Source organism: Rhinocladiella mackenziei, assembly GCF_000835555.1.
Source record: "Rhinocladiella mackenziei CBS 650.93 unplaced genomic scaffold supercont1.10, whole genome shotgun sequence".
Lineage (NCBI taxonomy): Eukaryota > Fungi > Ascomycota > Eurotiomycetes > Chaetothyriales > Herpotrichiellaceae > Rhinocladiella > Rhinocladiella mackenziei.
The window spans coordinates 696979-722374 of NW_013550595.1; the positions used below are offsets into that span (position 1 = coordinate 696979).

Sequence of the window (25396 nt, forward strand, 5' to 3'; positions counted from 1 at the left end):
TCATTATCCACCCGGAGAATTGTTTACCTTTGATCTCCAGCGAGCCCGTCGCCGGCCCATTCTTAGGCGTTGCTTTTCCTCCGAGCTCAAGCTAAGGATGCCTAAGTTTCCCCCGAAGCGCTGTTTGCCCAGGTGACGATCTCGTTAATCTCAGCCACCAAAGGCTTACTTCGTCTTCGTTCATGAGGCTTGGGGCAAACAAGGTTTTCGTCATCTAGATCTGTCAGTCTGGTTCTCAAAGGAAATGATTAGTCCTCGCATTCTGTTTTGTGACTTGATGCCTCATCTCGAGAACGAGACCTTTTTTTCCAACCTGCTCGCCTGAGAAGGAGCATCGCAATCCGTGGTGGACAGGCTCTCCCAGCCAACTCGAGGAGATTGTCTGAGTCAATGCATTGGCCATTCTTGTAAACCTCCACTTGGTGACTGGAAATATTTGTTAGGTCACACCCGCGGTCGCTGTGGGACTGAAACGATGGTGGGATGTTATGAAATTCATTCACGCTTTTGGCTGCAGATCCGAAATATCTTTGTCATCGTGATCATACGTCAGGCAATGGCAATGTTGATCTCCCCCCTCAAAAGAATCCAGAAGTGACACGCATGGGGCATCAACAAAGCTGTTCCGAGAGAAGCTTGACGGTTGGCCGCACAACATAACGCCACAATGCTCGTGGTTGACACTGGCGTCTTCCCCGTTTGATATCAGCGTAGGTTCGAATCTTCCGGATGAAGAAGGCAGATGCTCCAATTCGGCATGCATGGTCGTCCTGTCCGATTTGCCCTTTCCCATTCCGCCCATTTTCCACGCATTTCTTTTCGTTCTTTGTGGTCGACCGCGTGATCGCTCCATGTTGAATCTCTTCCAGCGGTTAAGAGTGGACCAAGCCAACGATAGGCTACAATGATCAACCACACTTGTCGTCTCCCAGAGATGTCGGGTGAAAGACTCTCACGAGCTTGAAACATGAATTGTGTTTTACAACCTCGAGTATAGCAGGTACCTTTACACTTTGCACCCGACCTTGTTTCACCAAACTCCCGTTTTGATTCGTTGATGCAAGGCGGCCCCTTTACTCCTGAAGGAAGACGCTGAGTATTGATACATGCTCGGCAGAATTTGCTCAGAATGTAGGGATCGCCTAACTTGAGGTGAGAGCAGAGTTGAAAATCGATTGCTTGAAGGGCAGCTGAAACATCCTTGACCTGAAAAACTTCTTTGTACATGCCACTGCCACCACTTGTCCTAGTGTTATACAGCGGAGAAGGGGCCTGGAGGAGAGCAATTTTGGAGATCAGCAATGATTCCGATTTGGGGTTTTCCAAATCAATAGCTGATGTGCCCTTTTCCGGGCGATCCGCCACTGATCTGTTGCGGATCGAAATTCTGCATCGGGAACAGGGGTCGAGGGTTTCAACTCGGAAAGGAGACTCCACACCCGCTTTGATGGTCCGTATCGTCTTCTGGTATCCTAGATAACGATGCGCACAGAGCCAGATTTGTCGGCAGTCTCGAGAGGTGGGTTCCTGATTGACCTCAGATGAAGGAAAGGTAGACCGAATGTGCAATTCCTGACACTTGCCGCACACCAGTCTGTCCAGTTCCGTGGGATCCTGATCGCGTTCGGTCATGCAAAGGAAGTCAAACAACTCTTTCCCAGCTAACAGGAAAGAAGCTGTCCGGTAGAGGTGAAAAAACCTCGAGCAGCTGTGGCGCAGAGCGACTTCGCTGCTGGGGGCCAAGTACTGCTGAAGAAAGACTAGGAGCTCTGTGGGCAACGAGAGAATACCCGAATCGACATTGTTGAAGACGGTTCTTTCAGATCGACGTGTTCGAATGGAGGGAGATTGCTGATCAGGTGTGCGTTCGATGATTTCAGTTTCCGGGGTAAAGGCTAGTTTCGAAACAAGCTGCTCGTCAGATGGCGTCAAGGACAAGGCGTTGCTTGGCCATGGCTGTGGTTCAGATTGATTCCCGTCTCCAGGCATCGACTTGGTACGAGAAAGCTTTCTTCGGACCCGCTTCAAGACTGGCATTATTGATCAGGCTTGTGAAGTCCAGACAGAGGAGATGTTTGGGGAGGGATTTCGGATCACTGGGAGGGCTCAGGTGGACCCCCCGGGCTTTCTAGAGCATCGCATGCTCAGGAGTCAAGCTGTGTCTTAGAAACCGGACAGGTACTTCGGAGTTCTTATCTGAGCATAAAAGCAAAGACTGGTGAGGAGAGGACAAAGGTGGTGCTGACCTGTTCGCTAACGCTTTGTGATATTCTAGAGTGAAGAGGAGTTGCATGAGATGTACGGTTGTTTGACAGCCGAGGGTATGATTAACCATGGGACAGCTGCGCGACAGCTTTTCTCCCGCATAGAATTGAGCAAATCATGGTGTGAAGGGCAAGCCATTAGTGCGAGAGGCCCCAGTTGCAGCCGCAGGGAAGCAGGACCTTGTGATTATGATAGGGAGGGGGACTTGGAGGAGAGAAGAGCTGGTGGCTCTACTGTCCAATCATAATGCCCTGCGCTACGACGCGTCGATGGAAGCAAAATGGACCATCGACTGCGTAATTGAAGCTAGAAAAGTCCACGACATCGTGCATGCCCCAGCTGAGTACCGGGAGCCTAGGGGGGTTGTTCTCTTTGCAAAATCACATGTGTGGTGTTCAATACCTTCATCTACTACTACAAATTGCCTCGAGGGATCCTCGCTCCCCTTGAACGTCATGGCGAAACGCAAGTCTTCCATTCCCAGTGCTGGTACCATTGTGCCAACACCATCTATCCTACTAAGAGACATTACCACCGTCGCCTCAGTCATAATACCCTAACTCCCGGTCGGCGGACGAGTTCGAGGCGAGCAATACAGTCTGTCCCTTCTACAGTAGACGAAATACCTGAAACAAACGAAAGAGCTGAGGACGAGCCATAAAAGAATGACGAAGGAATGGATAGAGCAGACTCCGAAGCCGATGGGAAAGAGGAGGCCAATCCAGGAGAAATCAAGGAAGCCCTGTCCCGATCACCGCCTCTAAACACCCGCTTTCTCATCACGAACATGCGGCACCGCATGAATCCTCGAGCACCGCCATCCGCTCAAAGACCTGACACAGACTGAGCTCCCGACCAAGGATCGGCCAGATAAAAACCAGCCCGCCGACGTGGCTAGAGAGCAAGCCCTGATGATCTTGCAGATGGGCAGTGTTTTAGCTACAAAGCGGCCGCCATTGCCCGGTTCAAGGAGAATTATGCCAAATTACCACAGGGGATTAAAGATCGGCTGATACTGGAAAACGACAATGTCTATATGGTGTGCGCGGCCTTCTCCCAGTGTGCAAAGAGCTCAATATCCCGTTCGTTCTTGACCACCATCACCACAACATCGTGATCGACGCGGACAAACTCTGAGGGCATACGAAGGGAATCATGCACTCCTCCGAGCCATGGCCTCCGCAATCACGGCACGCCAGAGAAGGAAACCCCATCTACGAGTCGGAACGCTCCCGCTAGGCCCACAGGACATGGAGCTGATGATCGAGACCAAAAGCAGTTAACAGGCTGTCTTTGAACTGGTGCAGTTTTTGATAACGTTCAGACACATTCATCCCATATGTTCGAAATGATGAGGATAGGCCTTGGAAACTGTCGAAGAAGGCCAAGAAGACACAAGGAAACGGTGACAGGGAGGAAGAGAGGTTGAGGCTGAAGCCTAATCACCCCCGGTTATTCCTGACTCCGAGGTCGCCGTGGGTGGGCAAGGAGGCCGGGTTTACTGGCCGCCCGGCGTGAAAGAGTGGCGGTGTCCGAAGAAATGGAAGTCACACAACGAGATCTAGGGAAGTCTATGTCGACCGCTTAGCGCGCCACTCTGATACGGCAGAAACGTCAGCGTTGCAAACAGCTCGGCAAGGGAATGCAAATGGAAATACCGAGTTGACAAGCCAAAGAGCGTTTACGAGGCATCGAGATCGAAGAAACTAGTCCATGTCCCTCGCGCAGGCAGCACGCGAGGGAAAAAGAGTGGGAGATTTGCTTCGACACCCACGGTAGCACTAGCGACCAAGCCTCTGAATTTGACGAGAATGAAGATCGGGATGGCGGTGATCGGGGTATGCCTGATCTCACTGACACGGAAGAAAATGGTCGCTCCTCCAACTCCAGAGGCCAAGTGAGAGGCACCGACACGGATAGCAAGCAAACGAAGCGCGAAAAGGAGGGGCCATCAATTATGCTGAGGATGATCTCGACGAGTAGGGGCCATGTTGGAAGGCGCTTTGTTTCACTTATAATGCCTGCTGGTCAGGTGACCGAGGACTAACTAATCCGTCGAAGAAATATAAGAGGTCATTCATGATGATGAGTATAAAAGAGTGTCTCCGGACATAGATACTGCTCATGGCGAGCTCGAGGTTGACCGTTTCACATATATATATATGCGGCGGGCTTTGAATCCCTGGGAAAGGATAGCTTCCATCCCAAGTTGCTCGTGGTTTTGTCTTTGTATGGATATGAATAACGAATTGTTCCATGTCAGATTGCGTTGACAACATGAATCATCGTCATGTCACACCTTCACTTACACAATTGAACCAATCAAGGAGTTCATTGCGTGCGCGCCCAGTGGGGAGACTTGACCAAAAAGCGCTTCGATAACTGAATGGTCCGAAGGTAAATTTCGAGCCATGTGCTTCGTCGGAGATCCATCCGTGAATAATGCATGTATGCTACCCTGTCTGAAAAGGCTCGGGCATCTTACGATGTAGATGTTGCTCTATATGGCGTTCCTGGAGAGTAAGAAGCCGCGGGCGAAGTGTGAGCGACCTCAGAACGGGGCCATCTCCACCCCCTCGTTCGGTAAGAATGTCCGATGCATGATAGAGGTTGATAGGAAGAATTTGCTTCCCTGCAAATCCTATTCCTAGAAACTTCACGAGTTCAACAAATCGTAAATCCAGAGTGAGGAGATGCTATTCGTCAGTGTACTTACCGAACTCTATCTCCTTGGGACGGTGCAATAGATCCTCCTTTCGCATTTGAACTCAAACTCCGGCTCAGGGTGCGGTGTTCGCGGCAAAGTGACCTGGATGTGCCCGGAGCTGACCGTGATGTTAAGTGGTTTTCGTACCATTTCGCCGGTCCGTGTCTCCTTAAAGCTTCGCTCAGCCGGCTTTTGATACGTCACGATAGCAACGTTTGTGATGTACTCGGTCCCAAATTATTCATTTTCTGACAGGTATCACCGTACGATCGTCATGCTTGAGATCATAGCCTATTCAGATCAACCCCCCCCACAAATGTCGGTGTTGGCTGTGGTTGCAGCCGTCGCTCGCTTGCCCCGCGTGTCATTTGTGTCTGGATAAATGCTGGTCAAATTTTCCCAAGTCCAAAAATTCTTTCCTCTTTTTTCCCATACCTCGCTCACACATTTTTCGCGCTAGATCACGCTTCCATAGATAGATTACCCAGTCAGAAAAATTCTCGCCAAACAACAAAGGGCAGCTGGCAATTATGGGATACCCAGATAGCTTCGAAGGGTTCATGATCGAGGATCAAAGCAAATGGACTGAATTCAAGAAGAGATCGGTAAGCTTCTGCTCTCATCAAGCTTTCCTTGACAACACTGACCAAATCTGCGCAGTTCAAACCCAAGCAGTTCGGAGATCATGATGTTGATATCAAGATCGAGTGCTGTGGTGTCTGCGGGTCAGACGTACACAAGATCAATGGTGGTTGGGGTGAAGCTCCTCTACCCCTCTGTGTTGGCCATGAGGTTGTTGGTCACGCCGTGAAGGTTGGCTCTGGCGTCAAGACAGTAAAAGTGGGAGATCGCGTGGGTGTGGGTGCTCAGATCTGGGCTTGTCTCAAATGCCCTCAATGCAAGAGCGACAACGAGAATTATTGCCCACACCAAGTCGACACATACGGAGCCCCCTATCCGAAAGAAGCCGATCCAGATGAGACAATCAGCCAAGGTGGATATGCTTCTCACATTCGGGCCCACGAATACTTCACCTTCCCTATTCCCGACGAGATTCCCTCCCCCCTCGCTGCGCCGATGCTGTGCGCCGGTTTAACTGTCTGGTCTCCTCTGGTACGAGCAGGAATTGGGCCAGGAAAGAAGGTGGCCGTCGTTGGCTTGGGTGGGTTGGGACATTTTGCCGTCATCTGGGCCAATGCGCTCGGTGCAGAGGTGACGGTGATTTCTCACTCGCCGCGCAAGAAGGATGACGCTCTGAGGCTGGGTGCGAAAGAGTTTGTGACAAACAACGAACAAGGGTGGTCCAAGAATTATGAATTTGCATTTGATTTCGTCCTCAACACTGCCGACATGACCCACACGTTTGACGTTTCTGAATACCTTTCGTTGTGTAAAGTCAACGCCACATTCCACCAAGTCGGTCTACCGGACGAGGCGTTGCCACCTATAAAAGCCCAGGCGTTTATGAGCAATGGCAGCTCCATCGGTGCGAGTCACATCGGGAGCAGACCTGAATGTTTGGCCATGTTGAAGCTGGCGGCCGAGAAGAAACTTTTCCCGATGGTGGAGACCGTCCCCATCTCAGAAGCAGGATGCAAAGAAGCGGTAACTCGAGTGAAGGACAACAAGATTCGATATCGATTCACCTTGACGGATTACGACAAGGCTTTTGGACCTCGTAATTGAAGGTGAGATAGTCCAAAGAAAAGGGGGCACGTAGAAGAAGCTCGTAGATCAATTTCACGCGTTATATCGCGAGTGTTGCCGATTGCTATCCTGGTCACTCCGTTGCCGTCAATTGCCATCGCAAGACGGCCTGCCAAACCCAGTGTTGTGCATGGTGCAGTTCTATTTTTCTGCAGGGGACATCGAGACACTCAGCTAGTTACCCGCCATTATCACTGAAAATATTGCCATTGCTTTGTCTTAAGAGAGATTGCGTATTTGACAGAAGGACAAAATACACCTTGGAGCGCTATGACTGGTCGATTTGTTCAAGTAGTGGGGTATGTGAGCTTCATGCTTTCCATCGTACGTGACCAGGCTCCCCTGTCTGCTCGGACAATTCAAACCCACTACAGACGGATATTTCCTTACTGTATTAGGGGTTCGCATCTGTGATCAACCTTTTCCCAGGTTTTGCTTAATCCCCGATCACCAATTAGGGGCATCTGGCTATCTGGAGGCCTGCTCCCAGACTGCGGCCCGGAAAGTTCCCAAAACCTTGAAATGGGGTGGCAAGCAGTTGTCGACTTCGGCCGCGGGACACCCAGCCATCTCTCAAACATGACCACAAGCAGATGAAAAAAGGTCGGAGCGGACTTGCAGCATCTGAGAGGCTAGAGAGGCCGCGGTTTGACGAGCTAATCACCAGTCAGAAGTGGAAGATCAATGAACCTGCAGCAGCGGCAGCAATGCAACGCACTCTGCAGCGCGGCACATCTCATTGCTTCCACTTTGTGCCGCCTAATTCTCCCAATCGTAAGGCCCAGGCCCAAGGCCAGGTCTGTCATTGTCATCCGCCACGGGTTATGATCCACGATTCCATCGCATCCCATATCAATGTCCACATGGTGGCCTGCCCCATGTCCAAGCTATCAGAACACAGCTCTCTCATCGACTCCATCTCAGTCACCAGCCTCCTTCTCTCTCTCTCTCTCTCTCTCTTTTCTTCCACGCCGTTTTCACCCTTATATCCTTCTCCTGTATTGTGGAGAAACAATGCTGAACTTTTCTCCTCCAGATCACTGGTAATCCAGTTTCCCATATGCGTACATACCGGTCCGCTGTCCCTCAGTGCTCGGCAATTCAGCCTTAAGCTCCCACCTTGCGATCAAAGAGCCCCTCCGCACCGCCCTCTTCTACTCTTTGGTTATGCGCCTCGGTAGACTTTCCGACTCGGTCTTGATTCTCTCCCTGACTTCTCGCGAGGTCTATGTTTGTCATGCGTGCTGGAAGATGCTTGTGATTTTGTTATGAATTGCATACGAGCTGGAGACACCATTGCCGCGGCCAATTAGGAAATGACATTCTGATAGCGACATGGAGACCGGTCTGAGGAAGCTGTGGACTCGCCGGAAGAGCAAGGGCCGTGATGGCATGCCAGATTCTGGAGTGAGCAGTCTGAGGATGAGTCAAAGCACCGATCAAACCGGTCTGTCTTCCAACTACAGTCCACGATCGAAACATGCGCGCACCACTTCCACCGACCAGGGAACCAGCCAGTTCAGCCCAACTTCGACTGCAGACAGCTCTGTGAGGCCTGTCTCGAGCAGCAAGGTGCAGCCAATGCTTGTCGGCGTCTCACGACCGTCGACAATGGTCTCGCGGCCGGGGACTTCTGGAAGTGGCAGTCTGATGAATGCCGTCAATCGCGCTGCCGACGCCGTGGTCAAAGCGGAGCAAGAGTCCACTAAAACCTACATGCGACCGAAGACCCCTCGATATGTCGACATTTTTTCACTCTCCAACTCTAGTCCGGGGAACCCGAAGCCTGGGTACAATGAGGATGTCGCGGAGCGTAACTTGGATCTGGCCAGAGTGGCACTCGAAGGGACACAGCAAGCTTATATTCCCTCGTCGAAATTCCAGGAAGAGGTGGCCACTCGGAATGCCTATCCGAGTTTGCCCAGCAGCCACGAATCGTCCCCCTCGGTCGCTCAAGGCGTCTTTGATGCCAACCAAATGACCACAAGAGCACGGGATATCTCAAGTCGAAGGAGCAACCATTCCCAAATACCTCCGAATTCCGCAGATCAAGCTGCGTGGACAAGTTCACTGATGCAGGGCTCAACTAGCTCACATTTTCGTCACCAAAGTGAGAAATCGTTGGAGTCCCAATCACAGATCCACGAACTGCCATCTTCGCGGCATGGGATTGAGGGAGTCGGCTCAATGCAGATGCCTCCAAATTATATACAAATGACAAACAACACCCCGGAAGTTATTGGGCCCCAGAGTTCTCCTACTCCACGTCTCAAACACCCAGGCAGACAGACCACCGATGATCGCGTTGACGAAACCATCCCGACTAAGGCACTTCGCAACTATCAGCTCTCAGCGACGGAAATGACGCAGAGTCGATCGGTCGACCAGCCTCCACGCACGGCGCAGCCGATAGACCAGTCCGATGGTTCACAGAGAGCCAGCTATCCCATGCACTCACCCTCAAACCTTAGCAGCACATCTTCGGTAAAGCGCTCGATCAATCTCCCTCATCGCACAATCATGGACTTGACCGGAAATGATTCCGACGTTTTTTCTGAGGGAACTCCAGAATCGAACAACAGCTCCTCACCGATCCTAGAACATGCAAAATTCGATACAATGCGCACGTATCCGCTTGCTGCTGTACCCGGGCCAACAATAGAAACAATCGAGGAAAGAAACGTCCGGCCAGCTCCACCAAAGCCAAGAACAACCCCTCTGCTCCCTGAGGAAGACCCCGTTTCAGAACTGGCGGTGTCAGCAGCCTCGGCAAAAGCTCTTCAATCAACAAGCACCTTCTCACCGATCAGCACGATCGCTTCCTTGACGCCTCGGGAAAGTGTAGTATTGGAAACGCCTGTTGTATCTACTATGGCCGGCGGTGTAGAAGCGGAAGCGCAACTTTCAGATGCAAGCCAAGATAAGCAAAACAACGACGCGCAGACACTGGAAAGTCAACAATCGGTGTTACAAAATGGCCAGGGCAACAAAGAATCTTTTCAAAACGAAACCAAAGAGCCGCAGTTTCCAGTCCGGCAAGAGACTGCCTTCGACTCGGAAAAACCGATCACCAACGGAAATACCACCATGACGGAGGGAACGAAACCTGTTGAAATTGATCGTACTGTGGCTCAAGCACCGGAATCATTGCCCCTGGAATCGGAGCTGTCCAGTTCCTCTGGAGCGCCGCCGTCCGTCCAAGCTTATATACATATGGCACCTGAAAATCTACATTCCATTGATTTCGTCGACCCAAGTCGAGCATTTGGGGTGAGCACGCGAGATTTCGCAAGAACACCCACCAAATCCACACTCACGAGCGTGCCCGAGGACCCAGAGCCAACCGTCAACGGGAAACCCAGACACCCCGGGATACCTGTGACGGAAAATCGATCAGCAAGTTTTGACCCGCACAATGTCGGAACACCCCCAAGGCGTCAAAGCCTGCCAGAACCATCCCTCTATAAATCGACCTTTGACGAAGCAGAATTCGCTCAAAAGCAAGCGGATGCTCGTGCGGCATTGATTCGACTCCAACAAAGCTTGAATGAGAATTTCCTCATGCAACCTCCACCCGCACCGGTTGTGCGGTCGTCTAAAACTGGAACCTCGAAACACACGTTCTCCTTTAGTGACGGAAAGCCCGTCGCTCCGTCGTCTATCTTTGCCCAGGTCAGACACACCTCACCCATTCCAGCAGAGTTGAAGGCCGAGGCTGACAAACCGATCGAGGATGCTAGGCCAAATACGTCGTACCATTCACTTACGACCGCACCAAGCTATGACAAATCTCAGGCAGTCCGTGAGATCGAGCTGGCATCTGCTAAGGCTCGGCCAGGCAAAGAGTTGAACAAGGGCAAACAGAGGGCGGAAGCAGAGCTCAACGGCCCTGGCCCGTCCATCGTCAACGAAGAGGATGGTCCTCGACAACCCCTACCACTTCCACCTCCCCTTCACCTCAACGGTCATCGCCTCCAGCACCAATCGCCAGTTCCACCCAGCCCGGGCGAAATCTCTCTTTCCAGCTTCCCCATACCCGTATCGTCACCCAAACAATCGGTGAAGCCAGTGGCAGACTCGACGGAGCCCCAAGCTAGCCCTCCACAGCATGGTTCTCATCATTCGCATCAGTCCAGTAGCAGTACTCGTGTTCTTCGACGCCAGTCAAGTCAACGAAGTGAGGCTAGCAGCACTTCAGCGTTCAGCATTCCCTATCATGCGATTCCGGATCGAACAAGCAGTATTCGGGATCGATCGGTCATGGAAGAAGCAGATGAGTGACAAGATTGGGGCCGAACATACTTTTGATCGCTCGATCTGATATGCTGAAACCCATCAACATGCCACAGAAAAAGACGTTGTGTGACTACTCCACCCCTCTCACGAAGTTAGGCAAACGCCAAGGTGCTGCAGAGGGTAGGGCATTTTCAACATGTCTTACTCTCTCTCAGTTCTTGTTGAATGTTTCCGTTTGGATTGAATCCGGTCCGATCATCGCAAGCGTCACGAATTCAAAAATGGTTTGAGCGTTGTTTGCATGTGTCAACGACGAGATGAATTGCTGTTGTGTCTCTTTCGTGTCTATCGGTCACTAATATCTATCTCACTATAGTCTTGATCAAACTTATACTATATATTATTGTTTCTGCGGCGGGTGGAGCGAACATGGCTATCGGAATCTTTTGAGATACCAATATGTATCGTTGATAGGGTGTTTGCAGGGACTAGTCATAGTGATCGCACATGATATGCAATTTTAATCCCAATTCGGAAAATATCATTCAAGCCCCAAAAGCAGGAATCTCCCTTGAAGCTGGGCAGTATTGGTATCTCCATGATACTGAATGACATGGTCTATCTATGGGCGGTATCGCGCGGCTCGTACATAACCACCTGAGAAGGGACGTCCCGGGTATGTACACCGGGACACGTGCAAAGCGCCCCAGGGTCATTCCATAGGCTAAAAAGTCTTACTTGAACTTTCATGCTCATCCATCAAGACGATAGACTCTTTCTCCAAGAAAATCGAACAGAGTAGCCATCATCAATTTCGGCAGTTCGGGTGAGTCTCCTTGTCTCCTTGTCTCCTTGTGTCTAGCGAAAGAGAGGCGCTTCAAGTTGGTTAAAAAGAGCGACGCTCATGAGCTCTCAGCCTAACCAGACAGCTATTACACCTCAACCCAACGACTCGAGGACCTGAAGCGAAGTTGATAAGGGCTTTCTTTCCTTGACTAATCGAAGTCTAAAGTGGCTTCAATGGCCTCTTAACTCTTGCTCAATATACTAGTTCTCAAAAGATAGAACTCTTTAGCAACCACAGGTTCACTTATCTGCGATGTCGCACTTTTAGGAACCCGCGCTGCTACTCCAATCTACATTTTCGTCTTGAAAGACGCTCTAGAACGTTCCAACAGTGCTTCGAACATCGGCCGACTTCTTAGCTCTGCGGGCTGGTTAGGCTGGGCCCTCGCTATCGACAGCCTCATCACCGAACTATATGCTCCTTGTGGCCAATCATGTTGGCTATCACACGCCTCTGTCAAGTTCGAGCACGCCCTCAACTGAGCCATGGCCAGTAATCGGCCATCCTCAAACCAAAGGTCATGTGCACGCTCCAGCTATGTCGACGTTGTTACACAATCAATCAGAGATGTTGCGTTCTGCAATTCCATGCAGCCACGGGGAACCACGAAGCCTCCTGAAACAGGCAGGATGGAGATGGAAGGACCCTAAGTCAATTGTCTAATTTCTTCAGTAAGTGAGAGTCAGGCTGTGAGGCTGAATTGGAGTGGCTCCTTCACACCCTGCGGCTCCAACTTGTCCGTCTTGAGGCCCTCTGGAGCCAGAGTATGGCGAAAGGTGGACGATTTTCGCATTCTTTAAAATGCCTATCATCCCACGCAGACTACTGTCCGTTCTTCAATCCACGTCCATGGCGCAAAAGTCGTCAAAAACCGGACTCGTCTTTCCGATCATGAGGCTGTGGGTCCGATAGCACTCACGAGGACATTTTGCCCTGCAAGGCCACCGATAAAGAGACTTCTCTGTGCGTGGCTTGAGGCCTAAGCCGTCCACGGTATGCGGAAAGTCTCGTACAAACTTTCAATTTACTCCCCGAGTTCTTGCGCAATTCCTTAAGTAGCGTCTTGGGTGAGACAACTCGAGTCTTGGATTCGTGGTTCGTCTAATGTGCACTCCACGCTGTCTCCGATCAAACACGAACTGACAGATTCGTCTGAGTCTCCCACGGCTAACAGTCTGCCTGATGAATTGGCTTATTAACAGCACGCCTGATCCTCGCGGCCCACCCAAATTCTGTTCGCTTTTCCTTCCTGTACATCTGACTAGCCTTATTCACAAGTACGCCCGCCTAGCTCTTTTCTATCTCATTTGTGAAGGCCAAAATGCCTCGAGGATGGACCGTCATAGACGGAGATTACAGAGGCACTTACAAATATAACGAGCTTAGCCAAAATCAAATTAGGCTTCTAGAGCTATTGCCAGCTCCCCATGGGGACTGGGACTCAACTCTTGAAGGAAGGCTCCTCACATTCAATTTAACGACTGATACTCGTGAAAGCCTTCTTCAATACAGCGTCCACTCCATCGGGGCTTGCAACAATCCGCAAGCCGCACCGGATTGTGTTGAGGCTCCGCAATACGATGCCTTATCTTATACTTGGGGAGACCGATCTGTAAAGTCGCAAGGGCAATCGGGTCTGGCCAAAAAGACGCCAGGACCATCCGAACCACCCATGATCGAGATCGTCGACATTTTTGACGACAAAAAGGAATCGAAAGGCACTGTCATCCTGACTCCCAATTTGAATGACGCATTGCGCAGATTTCGCCATGAGATTGAGCCTAACAGTTCCCTCCTTCTTTGGGTGGATATATTCCGAGGCGGAAAAAGTTCGTGTGTGGCTGGGGAAGGAAAGCCAAATCGCTTGCGCATTCATTCAACAAATGCTCTCCTTCGAGAGTTTCGATAAGTTGTGCCGTTCGCAGGAATTTGGGGAAAAGTGGCATGCCCTGAGAAATTTCATGCAAAGGGCCTGGTTTAAGCGTCGATGGATCGTGCAAGAAATCGCTTTTGCCAAAGATGCAGAGGTATATTGCGGTCCTGACAAAGTTTCCTGGTCCGAATTGTCCAGTGCAATGTCTCTTTTCGCCACCAAAGGCGACGACCTGCGACACATGTTTCAAAAGTCTGAGAAGTTCGGCTACAACCCTGACTATCTGGGTGAGATCGATGCATATGGGGCAAAGAATCTCGTGGACACCATTGACTTCATGTTTCGGAAAACGGAAGATGGCGACATTATTATGGAGCAACTTCTGTCCTTAGAGTCGGTTCTCACGAATCTCACGGCATTCGATGCTGACCGCCCTCATGACTATGTCTATGCCGTCATGCGGCTTTCTAATGATGCCCGCCCGGTTTCTCGCACCTCAATGGCACAGGACTTGGGCCCTCATTCTGAGTTGCGGACAATCAATGTTACCAATCAAGCGCCAAACGGGCAACGCAATGAGAATGACATCCCTATCATTGACTCTAACGGAAACGTTCATCTCCTGAAAGATATGATGATGAGATAAAACTTGTCCTCAATGATGGTGAGAAATCAGTGGACATCTCGATCTCTGAGGAACAATCTCGTGGGAGATCGCGAGAACGCGACACTTTCTTGAGCAATCACTTAGCCGCACCCGAGAGGGCACGATCAAGGGCACGATCACCAGTTGGCGCGAAGGAAGACGCCGAAAAAGAATATCGAACACAACCCAGACAATTCATTGTCAACTACCAGAGAAGCATGTTCGGTCTTTGCTCGGAGATTATCAATTTTGTAGTTCAACGTTCGAACTCTATCGACATGATATGTAAGCCCTGGGTACCAAATTTGGAGGAGTTTTCATCCAAGGAGGCGAGATTGCATGAAGACGATCTTGCCACCATGCCATCGTGGATCCAGTCCCTTGATAAAGGACCATACGGCCTCAACCTTAATCCTGGCAGCATTAGATACAGCCGAGTCGCGGCTGACCCCCCTGGTGGGTACCCAGCTATACGGGGCCAAACCGTATAGTGCCAGTGGTATTGTTCCTATTCCTCCGGATCTCCAGCCGCCACGGCTTATTGAGGGCCGCATACTCAATGTCCGGGGATTCATTCTAGATGATATATTCAAAGTTGGCACCCCCGCCTCAAATGCCGTCATTCCAGCCAAATGGCTGAAGCTTGTGGATTGGAATGATGTACAAAATGAGCGCTCCACCTGAACAGTTCTGGAGGACACTTGTTGCCAATAGAGCGTCTTCTGACGGACCAAAACTCCCCCCAGGCTATTGGCGATATGCCTGCAAGTGGGCTTTCACCCAGAGACCAGCACACGGGGGGAATCTAGACACAGGTGCTCTGTTGAGAGATATTTCTGGCACTGTCTCAACCCCAGTCGTGCCGTTTCTGCACCGTCTTCGGGCGGTGATCTGGAACAGACAGTTGATCAGAACCACCGGCCCAGATCCGGGGTCTCTCGGACTCCTTGGTCTTGCTCCTGCAGATGCTTCTCCTGGTGACAAAATCTGCATCCTTCTTGGATGTAGCGTGCCTGTTGTCCTTCGACCTAAAATCCGCAAGGCGGGCGGTGAACCACAGCTGCGCGCAAAGGCACCAAAGAGACGTCAATGGTACAAAAGTGACGATGCCTCAAGAGCGCAGACTCGATCCAGGACGATGAGCGCAGAAGCACCACGGCGAATGGAGTCTGGTTCGCCGCGTTCGCCGCAATTCGGTGTCAGAGATCCATCGGAGAACCCGCCGACCAGCTCGCTCGAAGCGACCAGCCTGCTCGAAGAGTACTCGCTGATCGGCGAGTGTTATATACATGGCATGATGGATGGTGAGGCATTCAATCAGCGAGATCTGCACGATATACCTCTTCGAGACTTCCGTATCGGATGTGCAATGGAGTGCCAATGCAATCTCTGCGAGCCAAATTGGCAGATTCCAAATGTATCCGTCTGATCACGGGTTGGGCCGCATGGTGTTGAATCTCGAACACCTTTGTAATCGATATGTTGTGTGGGCCGAGGACTGTAATCATTGATATGTCTGCGACTCGCTACCTCGTACATTTTGCACTTTGGTGAAAATAACTTTTGGGCGCCAATCTTGTCACTTCTATATTCACCGGCCCAATTCATGATTTGTTTGTCACATACTCCAATGGAATATCCTGATGACTTTCCCGGAAACCTTTTGAAGCAGGCCAAGTTTTGCTGACGAGAAGATTCACTTTTGAAACCCTGTACACTGCACGAAAGGATTGGAGCACAGGTGGTAATAGCATTTCACAAGCCCCAAACCCTCATCCAGCCCTCGGAGCTCTTGATCTCTCCCTTCGCCGTCCGACCACCTTCGACAGAGCGGCCATGCTCAATGACCTCCTCTTCACTCGGTAAGCGTAACCATTCGTCCACCACGTCAGGAATCTCCTCTTTCACATGCGACACGACCACCAGTGCTTGTGTGGGTTTGAGGCCGTAGAACCGGACATCTGGATCTGAATTTGGATCTGGACCTGTCTTGGACATTGCTGTGAGACTGGCGATGGAACTGGATTCACCGTACTCAAGCCACGCCATGGCCCGATCACGCGTGTCGGCTGAGAGGCCCGAAAACGCCTCGTCGAGGATAATAATGTCTGAGTCCTTGATGATTGCACGCAGCAGCAGCAGAAGCCTCTGCGCCGCGAACGGGAGTACGCCGAAAGAATGCGTGTGTCTGTCCATTGCCCATTCGAGATCAGAGGCGTGTTTCTGCTGCAGAACGTGATCTCCGACTGTAGCTGGCGCAGAGTCCTGCCTCAATTCCCGCTCCCACCAGCGCAGGAACGCATCCACCATCGCACTCCGTTCCGCAGTGAGTTTCGGTTTGCCTGCATATGTCTCTGCCCAGGCGCTCTCAAGGACGCGTCTAACAGGTAAGTTTTTGGGGAAGAAAGCGTGGATTTCCGGAGATGAATGGCCGATTCGTGACTGGATTTCCCACAGCGAGAGGCCGGGGCGGCCGGAGCTGGGGAGACGAGAGCGGCCGAAGAATTTGATGGGTAAGCTATAGGATTGTGGGTGGTCAGAGGTCAGGAGGGAGAGTAAGGTGGTCTTTCCGGAGCCGTTGGGGCCGAGGAGTGCGAGGCGTGTGCCTTGTCGGATGGATAAGTTGAGGCCCGGCGATGAGAACCCGGGCCGGGCTGGAGGAAGGCCGAGGACGGTCTTATCGCCGTATTTGACGATAACAGAGCTGAGCTCAATTAAGGGATCTCCTAGGGGCCTTTCTTCGTGTCGAGTGTCTCGGTCACGTTTTCTCCTTATTGAAGAAGCAGGTGGACTTCTGGAGGAAAGAGCTGAAGCGTGTTTCTGTGGATTTGTCGAGGTCTCCGGCATCGTGATGGTAAGGGAAAGGAGTTCATCGAGGGTTTTCTGTGACCTGGCCTTTCTGGATTGGTGGGACTTTAACCCTGTTTCGTCTTCTGTAGAAAATCCCTGAGGATCAAGCGTTCTGTCGTCTGGTGGATGTTGTAGAAGATCTGCGCTTGGATCGAGGTCGAAAGCTACGTGTTTCGAGATGCCTCTCTCATCTAGGATGTCGCCTACACCGGAAGGAGGGAGGCCATATTCTGCAATTATTTGTTCCGCCACGTCGCTGTCGATTTTGTGTCCTGCCGGCACTTGGTCCGATTGTATTGACTGGATTCTGGATCCTACCGCCGCCCATCGGCATAAGTCGAGAAGGACATGGGCCTTTCCGCCCATCAGGGCCACGGAGTGATTCTGTCCGAGGACAACAAGGTGTGTGATCCAGCGGGGGATCGGATCTTGAGGACGCAACCCCAGGAGTATTTGAGGCGAGGATCGATACGCTAGCCTCTTCAACATAGGCGACAGGGATACCAAAGTGGGTGGATCAAGGCCCATGAATGGATCATCAAGCAGGAGAAGCAGTGGTTTGTCCAATAACGCCTTTGCTATCCTCGCTCGTCTCGTCTGTCCATTGCTGAGATTGCTCACGGGCATATCTATCAATTTCTCCAGGCGCAGGTCGGAGATGACTTTGTCAAGAAGGCTTTGATCGACCGTCCTGCGCAGGGACTGTTTAGCGGGATTCAATTCTGTATCTCCTTTTAGATATTGCAGGACGGACCAATCCGTCTCCTCTCTCCGGCTCTCATAACGGGCACTGAGATATGCGCCTCTTACTCCTCCGCCGGAGATCTGGCCCCTCCCGTTGTTGAAGCCCACATATTGGATCGCTCGTGATGGTATGCGTAGCCGATGGTCTTTCTCATCGTCGATATGGTCGGAGGCCAAATAAGGGAACGATCTTGCATTGGGTGGCAAGCAAATGTGAGAGCCTCTCAGAATTTCCAGAAACGTAGTCCTGCCAGACGCACCGATGACTGCCCAGTGCTGATTCTGACGCTGGACGGGATGTTTTTCAAACTGGATCGTGGCAGGTAGCTCAAAGGTCAGGTTTGGGAAAAGAGGCGGGTTAGAATCTTGGGAGTGATCGGTCGCAGGGTGTTCTCTGTAGAACGTGCCGTTGCGGATCTGGATCAAGTTTCTTTCCCCAGATCTCAGGCTCTGGAAGAGTAGAGTTGGTGACCTTCGCATACTAGCATCCTCAGCATCGTCATCTAGAAACTGATCGCGGTCTGTAAGGTTGGTTGGAGGTCCCTAGGATCTGACTCAATTTCCTTTTGCAATTGGAGAAAGCTTTCAAATAGCCAGAAGTCGATGCCATCTCCAGGCAAGGCGCCACGGGGAGCTACGTAAGCTAAGCGGAATTGGATAAATTCATCATATCAAGGCTAGCTCTATGACTAGCTTCGTTGGATATTTGTGCAAAGCAAAACCTGAGCCATATCTACACCTTCGCTATGCTGAAACTGTGGCAATTGTTTCAAGCCAGAAGCGTTGGACTCTTCCGAGCACCATTATTGCACTCTCTTGTGCCAAATTTCCGGTTCCTGTTTGTTATCCTAGAGGAAGTATTCGTTGCGGCCACCTCTTGAGGGTGGAACATGTCGTAGCTCATCCTTCACAGCGCTGAAAAGCTTGAATGTCGGTTTCATGTCTTCGTTGATGTCGCATACCGATGCTAGATTTCCACATCTGTAGCAGTAATTTGGGGCGCTCCACACCGTCACCACGTCTTGACTCTTGAAATGATACTTGTAGCCTTCGTTGACCAGTTGATGTGCTCTTGCAATAAGACTAAGTCCATTGACGTGGCAGAATTCCTGACTGACTCTATCACCAAATAACCACCCGGCCCCCCTTGGAGAAACCGCCCAGGTTTCAACGTCTTCTGGGTCAGACCAGACAAGATCACAGAACGCGCCTTCGTGGGGAATTTCTTGAGCTCGGGCAACAACTCTAACTTGGTCAAGTGTTCGAATTTCCGGTGACAGTCCGCCATGTACGCATAGAATTTTGCCGTCGACGATAGCTCCGAGTGTCATGAAGTCAAAGACCTGGCAGCAAGCTTTCCAGACCGAGGTGTTTCCATATTTTTGAACACATTCTTCGTAGAAACCGTAGACCTGCGTGATCTGACGGGACTCATGGTTTCCTCTGACTAGTGTGATTCGCTCCGGGTATTTCGCTTTCAGGCATAGAAGTAGTGTGAGTGTTTCGAGGGAAAAGTATCCACGATCGACGTAGTCTCCGAGAAAGATGAAATTGGCATTTTGTTTGCGTGAGACGACGTTGCCAGACTCGGATCTTTCATCTTCAATTTCTGATTGTTGCGAGGAAGGGATGTCTTCTGCGTCGCTCACCTCACTACTTTTTTCACTGGGGGTATCTGGATGCTGTGCACCTCCAAGTCTTAGTTTCTTTTTCAGTTTCGGGTTTGTAATGGTAGAAGGAGGCTCGATATCTGCGGAGGTAATGATATTGGCCGGTGTCACCGGTGCTTCTGGCGCGGTCTCATTTGGCATGCCTCCTGCGACTCGGAAGAGTTCGAGTAGATCATAAAATTGGCCATGAATGTCACCGCAAATGGTGACAGGGGTGGAAACGGGTTGAATGTTTGATTCTGTACCTGATTAGTTGCAGATCGGGCGGGTGCAGTGGAATACGAACCTTCCATCATGTATTCTTTGACGATTTCGCAGAGTTGTTTCATGTGATACTCTGAGAGATATTTGCAATTCTTTGCTGCTTCAAGCCACTCATCCGGGCCCGCCGATCTCTTCAGCCTTGCTGGGCCTGGGACGGGCACTTTGACTGCACCCATGGTGCAGGTGAGTGTGTACTGATTTGATCAGAAGGCGCCCTCGTGCGTGTCGCCTCTTTTCCCAGCTGGCTGCGTGGCACTTTTGGCAGCTTTCCAGGGGCAGATGGCTCACGCAGGCACTTGACGAGGTCTGCGTAGTCAAAAATCTTCTTCTTGGGAAGGCCACGGAAAAAGGGAAGGTCGTGCTTGGTCACGTTTCGTGGCCGGCGACGGGAAGGTGGAAGGGGAGGAGGGGAGGGTGTCCTTTTGGGACTCTCGTCCTCGAAGACGGGAAATGACTCGGTGTCAGCCGCCCGCTCTAAGGTATGGTCGGCGATGGCGGCGGCGGCGGCGTCTGAGGGGAAGGAAGAAGAGGTGGAGGGGTTGCTGTTGTCGGTGACAGCAGAAGAGGACGGAGAGGTTAACGGCAACGACATATCTGCACGTGACTGACGTCGTTTCGGAAAAAAGAAAATCCGATGGACAGAGGAAAAGAGACCGATACTTAATATTCCGTCACGGACACTCTTTCACTTCACCATTCACTATTCAGTATTCATCTCATGTCGCCTATTGTAAGTCGTCGTTTCCTGGATGGCCTCCTGCGTGACAATAACGATTTCATAGAGCGGACCCCGGTCCCGCTATTGTTCTGTCATCAATAAATCGCCAGAACCTTTCAAATAATGTCAAATCCTCCCAAAGGACGCTCTGCAGGAGGAGTCCTACCCGTGAATGCAGCGGCAAGGAAGAATGCTACCGCACAATCTGGATCGAAGTCTTCCCAAAGAACGCCTGCGCCAAGATTGAGACTGATCATTCGACGCCTGCCACCAGGGTTGACGGAACCCGAGTTCTGGACCATTCTGGGTGATGACTGGAAAGTGGGAGCTGGGAAGGTTGAATGGGCTGCTTTCAAAGAGGGAAAGATATCAAAAGAGTCAGCACTTCGACTGACATTTCTCTATTCTTACTGACCACAGGTAGCCCGGCAAAACCATCTCGACCATCAAGAGCATATCTGAAGGTCAAGGAGCAATCAGTGTTAGATGATCTGTCAGCTGCTGTCAAGCAATCATCGTTTCAGGATGCCAAAAACACCAGCAAAGATCCATGCCTTTTAGGACCCCCCTCCTTGGAATTTGCACCTTACAATAAAACGCCCAGTGGCCGCGTTAGACACGATGGCAGACAAGGCACCATCGACCAAGACCAAGAATTCATTGATTTTCTGCAAAGCTTGACAGAACCCATTAGCAAAGCCTCGGCAAATGGAGCAGATGCTGGCGATATCAAACAGGAAAAGGTATCCACCACGCCTTTGGTCCAGTACATCAAGGAGAAAAAGGCCAACAAAGCCAAAGAAGTATCACAAACTAAAGCAGCGAAAGCCCGAGAGAGTAGGGAAGCTAAGAGCGCAAAATCTGAGACCCGCTCGAAGATTATTATCAAAGGCCAGAATGAGCCTGCTCCCGACAAAGAGCGTGGAACCAAGGCCACTCAAGATGCAGTCAAGGGAATCAACAAGTCAGCTGCTGCGATGCAAGGGAAACAGACGCCGACCAAAGCCGAAGCAAAGCAATCAGCAAAGGAAAAGGACACGCCTCCCCAGCCCACACCTGCTAAACGAGAGCGCGAGCGAGGGAGCGTCAGCGCAGCCGCACGTATGCTGCAGCGAGATCTCGGTCTGGTAGCGAAGGAAAGCAAGTCGCAGCGTACTCCTAAAACTGCGGCTTCGACTGGTACTGCAGAAACTGAGGCCTCATCATCTGCGAAGCCAGCTCCTGTTGTAACAAGCGGAGAGCCGGAGCCTTCTGTCGAGCAGAAACCATCCACACCGGCCACGCCAACAACAGCACCTCCGACAGGCCCACGTTCTTCCCGTACACCAACTGCCGCACCCCCCAAAAATCAAGGCACCCCTGCGCAAAGACCTTCGAAAGCATCCCCTCAGCCCTCGAGCGGTGCTAAATCCGCATTCTTAAAACATGCAAATCAGTCACAAGGTGTCACCGAGGAAGCATTGCAGACAGCTTTCAAGGAGTTTGGAACAATTACCCGCTGCGAGATCGATAAGAAGAAGGGCCTTGGATACATTGATTTCAGCGAGACGGAAGGTCTGAAGAAGGCAATGGCAGCTAGTCCAGTCAAAGTAGCTAATGGGCAGGTTGTGGTTTTAGAGAATAAATCCCAACAAGGAAAGCGTGGAGGTCAGGGACATCAGAGTCAGGGAGCTCAGAAAGCCGCTGCGAATCCGGCTGCAAGCGCGTCTACTCCTACAGCCGCGGCGGCGGCGAGCTCTCCCGGTGCGGCAACAACACCACCCGCTGCATCCTCGGCCGATGTTCCCAAAGATGAAACGTCAGCAACCGCGACGGCAGCAGGTAACGCTCCTCCCACTGCCCCACGAGGCAGCGCACGAGGTGGCGCTGGTGGTGGCCGAAGCGGCAGGGGAGGTTCTTCTGGAGGAAGAGGGAATTCCCGAGGATCAGGCCAAGGACCGAGACAGGGCCATCGTGGCGGAAGAAATTCAGGAAAACGTGGTGGTGGTGGTGGTGGTGGTGCGGAAAGGGAACCGGCTTCGACCGCCGTATCGAAGGAGGAAATGAAGAAAGAATGAAGTGATTGAAGTGACTCTTGATAGAGGATGGAAGGGAAGCTGCGGCGAGGCAAAGCGTAAAGCCGCCCTGAATGTTCAGTCCAGTCATTGGCTTTCACAGGAGGTATTTTACAATGCTAGTCTAACGCTCACAGTCGCAGAAACAACATTTAATTCCTTTCTCGGCTTTGGCATTTTTATTCCACTGTCCAGGTCAATTCAACCTTGCCAAGTTATTACATATGTGTGTCATGGGATGTTGAAACGACGAGATTTCCATGGCCCCTGCTTCCCTTCCCGATTATGTAGATCGAGCTTCAAAACTGCGGCACATGTTTCATCGCCTCCTCGAAGTCGAGGGTGCCGGTTCAAACGCCTCATCGTCGTCGTCTTCCTCAACATCGTAACTCTGGCTCCGCCCATTTCCAAGGATGCTATTCTGCGAAGTCGTGAAGTTGAGAGTCGACTGCTTGGAAGCTCTCGTCACGGCGGCACGAGTAGGCGGTTTCTTTGTCGCGCCAGCTGTCCGGCCTTGGGTGGTGCTGCTAAATGCTGGTGTCGTGTTTCGTCCTCGAGTACTGGAGCGGGTAGTTGTCGGCTTGCGCTTTTCAGGAAAGAACATGGCTTGAGAATCATCGTCTTCGCCCTCATTGTCGAGCGTGACGATGTCTTCGTCTTCCTCGTCCTCCTCGTCGTCAGGAACGGCTCTCTTTCGTCCTCGACTAGCCGTCGCGGCGGGCTTTTTGGCTGCTGCAGGTGTTGTTGTTGTCTTCTTGCGAGTTGAGGTAATTGCTGTCGAGGCACCACGACCACCTCTTCCTCTTCCGCCACCTCGGCCAGCCGTAGTTGTGCGTGGAACAGGAGTACCATCGTCCTCATCCTCGTCTTCGTCGTCATACAGATCCTCGGACGCTCGGATAAGTGCGCCAGGTTGATCTTCCCAGTGACCGTCCCAATCGCTGTTCCAATCGTCAGGCTTGGGCTTGAAACGGGCCTTATTAGCAGACGCTTTGATGATTCCTTTTGCAAATAACTCTTCCATTTTTGCACGTTGCTCATTTATCAGGTAGGCAAGATCCTCGTCGTCTTCACCATCGTCGTTCGCGTCGGTCTGCAATTGCACAAGAGATTTGATCTGATCGGCAAGAGACTCGTTGACAAACATTTCCATGGCATGCTTGTCGTCTTTCTCTACGTACTGGCTGACTGCGTCACCAAAGTAGTTCTGGGGGAGGATGGTGAGAGATTGCGCCTGGAGGAATTCCCGGACTAGTTTGTCGACCTTGATGCTTTCGATGCCTTGGAATTTTGCCATGAATTGACGATCAGCTTCTGCATCGCGCGCCGCTCGGGTTGCTGCGTTCTTCTTTTTGACATGGAATTGAACGACGTCGTTGATATTGGCCACTCTCTCAATGAAGCGGTTAGAAAAGCGCTGAGGATTCTCAACGTCGAATTTTGTTACCCCGCCATCAGGCGAGGTTGTCTCTACTCGAAGTCGAATCAAAGGCAATGGACATTCTTCGGGCGCGTCAACATCGTCCTGTCTTTCTTCTTGTGCTTCCCTCCATTCTGCCTTGGCCTGCTCGATCATCTCGTCGACGATTTCGATTAGTCGTCGAGTCAATTCGGCCCTATGGTCATCTTTCTTTTTGGCGATGCGCACCGCTCCTTTGTCGTCACTTAGAACGATATCCTTGTACACGAAGGGGCGAACAGTTTTCAGACGAATAGGTTCTGATTTCATCTCTCGGCCCGTAATTGTGACGATTGCCACGTGCTTCGGGACCGCCTCGCCTGGGATCAAAGACGTAGCGACAGAAGAACCTGGTTGCATGACATGAAAGTTCATCTCTGGATTCAAACGAGGCTCGATCAGACACTCGTGTTCATGACCCCAGATCACAAGGTCGAGGAAGTCTGGAAGAAAGCTCTCGGGAAGATATGATGTCTCTGTGTACGCATGGTGGTTTTGGTGAACACATATCACGTTGTACCAATCTTCCATCTGCGTGCTTGGGCGGTGAAACTTGACGCGCTGGGATTTGAAGGTACGATGCAGACGCTCATCTCGAACGTTGGAGATACCGTACAGAGCGAGTTTGGTCTGGCCTTTTTGTATGAGGACGGGCTTGACCACGATGTTGTCACTCTGGGGTGTTTTGCCATAATAGTTGACCAGCCCTGAAACAGCCAGCAAGTCCAAAGCGGCATAGTGTCCATCTCCGGTGGGATCGTCATGGTTACCGTGAATGGAGAAGACGGGAATCCCGACATTGATATTGGCATCCTCGTAGTTGACATGGTCGAATGTGGCGTCAAAATGTTCCGACTCGTCGCTGAGCATTTCGAGCTCACAAGGCTTGTCACTTAAGCAATTGAGTCGTAAGGAGCGCATGACGTTGTACATGGACTTTCGAGAGGGTTTGTTGTCGTGAAAGAGATCGCCAGCCAGAAGGACCATGTCGACATCCCGATCTTTTGCCAGGCACATGATCTCGTGAAAAGTCTTCCAAGAGTCATCTCCGCGAATGGGGTCACGCTCGTGAGCTCCGACATGATTATCTGTCGCGACGAGGATCTTGATCGTATCGGCCATGGCGCTGGTGACTTAGCAGATTGAAGAACGCATTGACGGGATTCTTTTCTTGGGGCGAGGAAGAAGTGAAGACTCAAAGATAGAAGGTCTCTCGCCAACTTTCGAGGTGCGTATGTGTGCCAGATTTGAGGGAAGGATTGTTCTTACTTGGCCAAGGGAATGGACGCCTCTGAACCCTAGCTGTCTAGATGATCAGGAATATGGCTCGGAAGAATTGACAGAGAGCCATTCTCC

The 25396-nt window shown here is 51.3% G+C and overlaps 8 protein-coding genes across 8 annotated transcripts; 4 read left to right on the forward strand and 4 right to left on the reverse strand.

The window, feature by feature from the left end:
* Positions 1-705: 705 nt before the first annotated feature.
* On the reverse strand, positions 706-2037 carry Z518_10933 (uncharacterized protein; the record flags this gene model as incomplete). The annotated part of the gene is made up of 1 exon (XM_013411442.1): positions 706-2037. The coding sequence occupies one exon, from the start codon at positions 2035-2037 to the stop codon at positions 706-708; it is 1332 nt and encodes a 443-aa protein (XP_013266896.1).
* A 3465-nt stretch (positions 2038-5502) lies between these two features.
* Z518_10934 (uncharacterized protein) lies at positions 5503-6658 on the forward strand (the record flags this gene model as incomplete). The annotated part of the gene is made up of 2 exons (XM_013411443.1): positions 5503-5577; positions 5633-6658. 2 exons carry the CDS (start codon positions 5503-5505, stop codon positions 6656-6658), a joined length of 1101 nt encoding a protein of 366 aa, XP_013266897.1.
* Positions 6659-8014: 1356 nt separating this feature from the next.
* Positions 8015-10960, forward strand: Z518_10935 (uncharacterized protein; the record flags this gene model as incomplete). The annotated part of the gene is made up of 1 exon (XM_013411444.1): positions 8015-10960. One exon carries the CDS (start codon positions 8015-8017, stop codon positions 10958-10960), a length of 2946 nt encoding a protein of 981 aa, XP_013266898.1.
* A 2685-nt stretch (positions 10961-13645) lies between these two features.
* Z518_10936 (uncharacterized protein) lies at positions 13646-15710 on the forward strand (the record flags this gene model as incomplete). Its single annotated transcript, XM_013411445.1, has 3 exons — positions 13646-14248; positions 14305-14737; positions 15028-15710. 3 exons carry the CDS (start codon positions 13646-13648, stop codon positions 15708-15710), a joined length of 1719 nt encoding a protein of 572 aa, XP_013266899.1.
* Positions 15711-16036: 326 nt separating this feature from the next.
* On the reverse strand, positions 16037-18355 carry Z518_10937 (uncharacterized protein; the record flags this gene model as incomplete). The annotated part of the gene is made up of 1 exon (XM_013411446.1): positions 16037-18355. One exon carries the CDS (start codon positions 18353-18355, stop codon positions 16037-16039), a length of 2319 nt encoding a protein of 772 aa, XP_013266900.1.
* Positions 18356-18723: 368 nt separating this feature from the next.
* Positions 18724-19985, reverse strand: Z518_10938 (serine/threonine-protein phosphatase; the record flags this gene model as incomplete). Its single annotated transcript, XM_013411447.1, has 2 exons — positions 18724-19784; positions 19832-19985. The coding sequence occupies 2 exons, from the start codon at positions 19983-19985 to the stop codon at positions 18724-18726; spliced, it is 1215 nt and encodes a 404-aa protein (XP_013266901.1).
* A 665-nt stretch (positions 19986-20650) lies between these two features.
* Z518_10939 (uncharacterized protein) lies at positions 20651-22584 on the forward strand (the record flags this gene model as incomplete). Its single annotated transcript, XM_013411448.1, has 2 exons — positions 20651-20904; positions 20952-22584. 2 exons carry the CDS (start codon positions 20651-20653, stop codon positions 22582-22584), a joined length of 1887 nt encoding a protein of 628 aa, XP_013266902.1.
* Positions 22585-22900: 316 nt separating this feature from the next.
* On the reverse strand, positions 22901-25162 carry Z518_10940 (DNA repair protein (mre11); the record flags this gene model as incomplete). The annotated part of the gene is made up of 1 exon (XM_013411449.1): positions 22901-25162. One exon carries the CDS (start codon positions 25160-25162, stop codon positions 22901-22903), a length of 2262 nt encoding a protein of 753 aa, XP_013266903.1.
* Positions 25163-25396: the final 234 nt, after the last annotated feature.